At 28.2% G+C, this 7,580-nt stretch overlaps 1 protein-coding gene across 3 annotated transcripts in view; it reads left to right on the top strand.

The window, feature by feature from the left end:
* Positions 1-1,874: 1,874 nt before the first annotated feature.
* The window catches only part of LOC103580274 (protein phosphatase 1 regulatory subunit 16A), a 32,083-nt gene continuing 26,377 nt past the window's right edge, over positions 1,875-7,580 (top strand). For 2 of the 3 annotated variants that reach the window (XM_053740959.1, XM_053740961.1), the window contains exons 1-8: positions 1,875-2,383; positions 3,958-4,221; positions 4,317-4,619; positions 4,709-4,851; positions 5,493-5,618; positions 5,694-5,769; positions 5,843-6,060; positions 6,136-6,304. In XM_053740959.1, coding sequence (XP_053596934.1) covers positions 3,993-4,221; positions 4,317-4,619; positions 4,709-4,851; positions 5,493-5,618; positions 5,694-5,769; positions 5,843-6,060; positions 6,136-6,304 — 1,264 coding nt within the window. In that variant the 5' untranslated portion in view covers positions 1,875-2,383; positions 3,958-3,992. Of the gene's footprint in view, positions 2,384-2,768; positions 2,874-3,957; positions 4,222-4,316; positions 4,620-4,708; positions 4,852-5,492; positions 5,619-5,693; positions 5,770-5,842; positions 6,061-6,135; positions 6,305-7,580 lie in introns of those variants that run through there. The other variant, XM_053740960.1, reaches the window with a different exon arrangement.

The raw sequence follows: 7,580 nt of genomic DNA, 5'->3' as shown, positions 1-7,580 counted from the left end.
TTCATATCTGCCCAAATTTTAATAATTATCAATACTATCTGAATTGTTATTTTCCGATTGAATCTGATTGAACATTGTCTGTCGAATTTAATCAGAAAATATTCGATAAATGAATCATTATTTTCTGATTGAATCTGATTAAAACTGATTGAAAATTTTCTGTCGGATTTAATCGGATTCAATCGGAAAATAATCGATAAATTAATTATTATTTTCTAATTGAATTCGCTTCGTTTGAAACGAAATTTTTTTTTCTAGCCGACACAAGAAAATTTTGTTGTTTATATTGAGAAAAAAATTCCCTGAAAATTTCAGCTCTTAAATTTAATTTAAAGTACTTTCTCTCGAGTATCAAATTTTCCCATTTAAAAAGTATGTTAATTGAATAACATTTTTTTTTAATTGCTATAACTTAGCCAGATTTTAAGCTATCGTTCTGAAACCAGTTTTAATTTGCAGAGAATTTGTTAAATTTGAAAGTCTATAAAACAAATTGCTCTAACTCGATCTATGTCGATTCTATCTGCTCCGAAAGTCTATTTTTCACTTGTTTCATATAATTTTGTTAATAGTGAAAAAAAAACAGCTCATCGTACGAAAAAGATGCATAGCACCCATCTTTTAGAAAATTTCGTCCTCTACGGAATTGTTTATTATACTTCCCTGCTAAAAAAATCCGCGAGATTCTTATAGCTGTATGTATAAGGCCCTATACTTAACCATATAGCACTTCTCATAGAACTCATTCATTCTCATAAAATCTCTATGGGAATGTATGAAAATCTATGAGATTTTCTAAATAGGGTGATATTGCTAAAGTGCACTGTTTATAAGATACAATCAGTAGAACATTCTGCAGTAAAAAGGATTTATACTATATTAAGCTTACAATTTTTATACTGTCTAGTGTTAAACTACTCGTATCTCATAGATAATACGCACACCCCTATTAAAAATAAACGAGGGCCGCCTCGTTTGTCATCTACCGTTAGCATTGATTCTAGCAACGCTAGCGAGACGCTAGCCAGTGCCTCGTTTCATTTTTACTAAGGACTTAAGCTATATATCTAGCTCATCAGGAAGATAGTTCAAAATCAATTAGAACAATCAAAAGAACATTCTACACGGAGAAATAAAAAATTGATCAATCGGGATAAAATCGAGAAATAAATTATTATTTTCCGATTGAATCTGATTGAATTTTTCTGAATCAGTTTTAGTCGGTTTCAATCGGAAAATAATTTTAAAAAAAGTATTGTTTTCTGATTGAATCTGATTGAAATTGATTGAGATATTTTAATCGGATTTAATCAGGTTTAATCGGAAAATAATCGAAAATTGAAATTATTATTTTCTGATTGAATTTGATTGAAATATTTCAATCAGATTCAATCAGAAAATAAAAAATATTTTTTTCTGATTGAATCCGATTGAAATTCAATCGGAGGCCTCAAACGCTCCTGAACATTTCTGATTGAAAATTCGTTTCCGATTGAAACTGATAGAATTCTGATTGAGTTTCAATCAGATTCAATCGGATTCAATCGGAGTTTTTAATCAGGGTTAATAGAAGAAACTCTTAAGATGATATCTAAAAAAACTTTGTTTTTTTTTGACCACCTTAATATGTATATTAAGGTTTAACTTGTTCCTTAATCTTAAGACTGGGTCAGACCTAATGAAATCTCGAATTTAAGATTTCTAATTATTTATTAAATAATTATAATTACAGCGATTTTTTTAACTTTGGACAAAAAGCAGAAGACAAACTTTCTCGGAAGATTTTCATTATTCAAGTCCCGCAAATGCTCAAAACGTAATCAGAAATCTTAAATATGAGATTTCGTTAGGTCTGACCCAGCTTTAACATAACAATGGGTTTAATTTAAATTATATAACTATTAGATATACTCAACATATTACAGCTCATAATAACAACAGGTTGTACATGGAGGAAAATGAACAGCTATAAATATGAGGTGTATAGACATAAAGAATATACCAAGTGAGAGAAATAAAAAGAATGGCGCGCGCAAGTGATAATGGCTACAGGTTAGTCATGGCTGCCATGAGGTAAACTAAGGAGCCAAGTGCGCGCAAGTGCGTTGGCATTTTATATCATTTTATGTATCTTTTTTTAAAGATACAGACTATTATTCGGTTGTGAAAATAATTGTATTATTTTTATAAGTATATTATAGCTTATAATAATGTTTAAAATACACAGTATATATATTATTAATCATTGTATTTTATCATTTAAATTATACACTCCTCATGTTTACTGTCGCATATATTATAATTAAAAAGTGATAAAGCAATTCATCCATTTCGGCAAAAGCTATGACTTAATAATATTGATATGATATTGTAGAAAAAAAAGGTTCGTACTTAACAATTAAATACTTCATAAATTTAGTGTAAATATACTTGAGTTTATGGTATGAATGTGGGGGATATCCATATGAGCGAGCATGACACTAATTACTGTGACCTGTAAAGATCCCGGAAATGTCAGCATATTTCTTTTTTCTACCGTTAATTTTATTATTTATCCATTATTGTTAATTTATTTAAATTTTACTATTTTTTTCTTAGCTTTTTTCTAATTGTAGACTATTTTATTTTATAAAAAAATCTTTATTCTATAGATAATGAGAAATTCATTATTTTTTCAACTGTATTGCAAATCTTTTTTTTTTTTTTTTTTTTTTATTAATTATAAAGAATGTAGCATGACAGTAATAGATAAGACTGATAGTAGTGTTTGATAACTGCATTGGTTACACAATAATGGAACAGTTCATTTCATTAGTTTCATTTTTTATTTTTACTTTGGTTAATAATTGTTTATAGCGGATATTTGAAAAATGGTAATAAATATTCATTTCTATGCAGATGTGTAATATACAAATATAACAGTGGTTATCTTTAAAAAATAATTATAATTGCTTATATAGTTATAAAGGTTGATAAATTGTATCGTAAATTTTTATTCAATTTTTTTTTTTTCGCTGGTAGAAAGGTGATAACGAAGTCTACATTAACTAAATTTTAATACATTAATACAACCTATAGATCGTTTTTCATAAATTATCTTTGAGTCATAAAACATGTTCCAACAGAAAAGGCTTAGAGTATATTATTTAGATTATTTTAGTAGCTTTTAAAAAAATTAAGGCTTTGCACAAAATTTTGAATATAATTTTCAAGTATTAAAAGTATTTTAATACACAGAAAAAAAGGATTTCTTGGCACAAAATATTTTTACTCGTCCCAAGAAAATTTTTGTTTGCCCTACAAAATTTTTTGCATTATGAATTGAAAACGAAAATTTTTTTGGGACGAGAGAAAATTTTCTTGAGTCAAGAAATTCTTTTTTTCTGTGTAAAATTTTGTTTTCTTTTAATTAAAAATTTTAAATATTCTGTGTTTAGTTGAATAAAATCGATGATAGATAAATGAGTTTTATTAATTGTAAAATAAATTTAACAACAGGTATATTAAATATTTCTTAATGATTGCTTTTATTCAATACATCTTTTACAAAGTGCTTTGAATATTCTTTTACTCAATATTTATAATGTTTTTGATAATTATTATTTATTAATTATCAGCTGTATAAATTATTAATTTTAATAATTAATAGAATTTTTTTTTTATATATAAAATAAAAATCATATAACATTTGTGTAAATATTATCTAAAGCCGCTCGAAAAAATGAAAAAACACTTGTCAAGTATATCAAATATCATTTCATCATATTTTCTTTGAATAATAAATTTTAAAAAATTGCTTATGTCTATCAATTTAAAATAATCTATAATTGTTTCTTAATACTTAAAAAACCGAGATGGTTTTATAAATTTATATTTTTCTAAAAACTATAATAATTTATTACTCAGCTGCTAATTATATTTTTTATATGATGTGGTTTTTTATAAATTAATTCGTAGGTAAATATACCTTTAAAAATTATAAACTCACAATCATGGAGCATGCAGACCTAGTTGCTGAGATGGTACATGTGGAAAGATTGACAACGCAAGAGCGATTACATCTTGCTCGACATCGCAGGCTTCAGCAGCTTAAAATTTGGCGCCAAAGAGAAAAAGAATGGTTGCGTCATCAGACAAAACATTCAAGTAATAAAAGAAGCATATTCTTTGATGATAGTGTCATGTTATTAGAAGCAGCAGCCAGAAATGATATTGATGAAGGTACTAAAAAAATAGAACAAAAGTAATAAAAAATCAACCTTAATTATTTTATCAATTTAAAGTAAAAATTAAAATACTTTGAATTGCTATTTCAGTACGAAGGCTGTTGAAAAAAGGTGTTAATCCAGATTCGACGAATGAGGATGGTTTAACTGCTCTTCATCAATGTTGTATTGATGACAATGAAGAAATGATGAAATTACTTGTTGAGTTTGGTGCCAATGTTAATGCTGAAGACAGTGAAAAGTGGACTCCTTTACATGCTGCTGCTACCTGTGGTCATTTACATCTTGTGCGTTATTTAATAACATCTGGTGCTAATTTACTAGCTGTCAATGCTGATGGAAATATGCCTTATGATATTTGTGAAGATGAACGAACTTTAGATTGTATTGAAGGTAATTTAATGTTTTATGTATGATTCATTATGTACATAAGGTTTCTTTCTTTATTAATTGACATTAATAATATTTTGTTTAATATTTAGGTGAAATGGCTAGTCGAGGTGTAACGCAAGAGTTGATTGATGAAACACGTGCGTCGACAGAGGTTCAGATGTTACAGGATTTACAAAAGGCGGTATCGTTAGGTCAAGATTTGGAATACAAAGATCATCAAGGAGCTACTCCTGTATGTATTAAAGAGGAATTTATAATGAAAACAAAATATTTTTTTTATTAATTATAGTAATTATTGTATTGTTTATTAACTTCCCGCTATGAAAATTTAAAATTAAAAAAAAAAGGAAGTGTAAACGAATCCTTTTCGTACGATATTTTTTTGAACAAATCAACCGATTCGGATGTCTTGGCGGTAATCGAAAAGGCTCACCAAGACTTAGGACTGATTAAATTTTGAAGTCGATCAGTCGAGTAGTTTACGAGTTGTACGAAAAATAAAAATTAAAAATAGTATACTACACACCCAGGGCAGTAAAGTAAGAAATGTCTCAGATTAGATGTAATTGTTGGCCGAGGCGAAGCCGACAATTACATGTGATCTGAGACATTTCTTACTTTACTGTCCTGGGTGTGTAATATACTATTTTTAAGATTTTTTTTGTATAACTCATAAACCACTTGTCTGATTTGCCTCAAAATGTATTCAGTTATGAGTCTTGATGAGTTCTTTCAATTGCCGCAAAGTACGCTCGAATCAGTTGATTTGTTCCAAATATATCGTCGGACAAAAATTATTTTTTTTTCAATAAAATGTATGCTTTTTCGGTGAAACCGTTTTTAAGATTATTTGTATTTTATTTGTTTTTATAGCTTCATATAGCAGCAGCTAATGGTTATCTTCGTGTTGTCGAATATCTCTTGGATCAACATGTTTCTACAGATGTTGAAGACAATGATAAGTGGCAACCGGTGCACGCAGCTGCTTGCTGGGGTCATGTAAGTCAGCATTTATATTATTTAATTAAGATTGTTATTCAATCATTCAAACTATAAGTTTTTTATTTATTATAGTTAGAGGTTCTTGAACTATTGGTTCAAAACGGTGCTGATTTGAATGCAAAAAATAAGCACGATGAAACACCAGCGGGTACTAGTTAATTTATAATACGGCATAATAATTAATAGTTAGATAGTATAAAATTATATATAATTTGGTTTAGATATTTGTGAGGATCCTGAAATTCGAGAGCGCATAGTTGAATTGAAAACAGAACAGGAAAGTAAAAAACTTCGTGAGGCACAGAGTCGGCGTGTACGTAGATCACAAAGCATTAACACTAGAACACAAAGTGTGAGACGTACATCTATAAGGGATAAAGTTCTCACGACGAAAAAAGACGCACAAGAAGAGGCTAGATTGAGATTACAAGCACAACAAGTAATTGAGATAAATGATAGTGAATGAAAAAATTTATGGGGTTAATTAATTAATTTATTTTTTTTTTTATTACAGACTTATGCTCCAACTAAGCCAACAGATTCGATAATTTTAGCAAATAATTCTAACGTTCAAGATAAAACAGAAGAATCAGATTCTACTGCATTAACTCCAGCAGTACGTCGAGGTCCGGAAGGCAAAGACAATGATTCGTTTCTTCATGAAGATGTTGACAAAGACTCAGGTACATTCCAAACCTTTTATAGCTTATATTGGTTGTGGTTCAGTAGAATATTGTGGTAAAATAATAATTAAACTCTTTTGAGTCGATAAAAAATTTTCCTAATGTAATTGTAATTGTGAATTTTAAAAAATTAAAAAAGAAAAAAAATTCGCGAATTCGATTTATTATTGTATTTACATTATCATTGATGATTACCTTGTAAATTTATTTTTTCATTTAATTCGTTTCTCATCTTCCTAATCTATTGTTTTTTTTTCTACCAATGCTCCCTTGGCATAAAATTTTGAGGTCAGTTTTTTATGTTACCTTCTTATTCGTTTAATTGACTATTAGTTAACAATACTTATCAGCCATGTTATTGTTTTGTCTGTAAATTTTCGGTGCGCATTATTTAAAATTTAATGGCATGTAAATACAATATTTTTTCATTAAATTTTTTATTCAAATTACTAATATATTTCATATTAGTCAACAACAGTAATTTTTTATTTATTTGTAACACATTAAATAATTTATTATTATTATGGTTCTAAAAAATCTCCTTAAAAAAAACTCGTTAGCTTTAACAATTTTAGCATGATAAAAACTTTTTACGCATGTTCTAATATTTAGAAGGTAGTTTTCTTTATGCTTATCCATATCTTAATTAATAAACGGCTTATTTCGTTTATCAAAATTTTGTAGAAATCACGAAAAACAGTCACATGACCAAATATCCCACGACTAAAATATAACAAATTTCATTAATCATATTAATATTCAACGTCGACATTATGGCTTTACGGGTGACTACTAGTGTGAAACTTTGAAAAAACCATTTTTTTTGTTTTGCATATTTCGATAGTCTATACCTTCAAAAATAACATACTAAAATTTTAAGTGCATATCTCGGATAGTTTTTTTTTTTATTTACAGCCATCTGAAGAGCAGCCGCTTATCGGTTCTCGAAAATACATTTTTCAAAATTGCTGCAGTTACAATTTGAAAACAAATCATCCGATCGATTTGATTCGAATTGCAGCTTCTTTTATATATGTTTCTACGTACCATGAACCTCCACTTTTCCGATCGAATCAAAAATGTGATTTTGGCAGGCCAAAAATCATCAAATTTTCGCGGAAAATTTGAAATTATTTTTAAAAACTCCGCCATTTTGCTAAATTTCAATTTTCTTCTTAGCCCAAGGGTCACGGTACGGAAAATACCTCCTAGTTTAATAAACTTTTTGGTTTTTTTGATTTCATGCACTGTGAAAGTCGCTATCACTGCAGTGGGG

This window comes from Microplitis demolitor, chromosome 7, assembly GCF_026212275.2.
Source record: "Microplitis demolitor isolate Queensland-Clemson2020A chromosome 7, iyMicDemo2.1a, whole genome shotgun sequence".
In the NCBI taxonomy this organism is placed as follows: Eukaryota; Metazoa; Arthropoda; class Insecta; order Hymenoptera; family Braconidae; genus Microplitis; species Microplitis demolitor.
The sequence above is the reverse complement of the archived record's forward strand: the minus strand, read 5'-3'. Positions and strand labels throughout refer to the sequence as shown.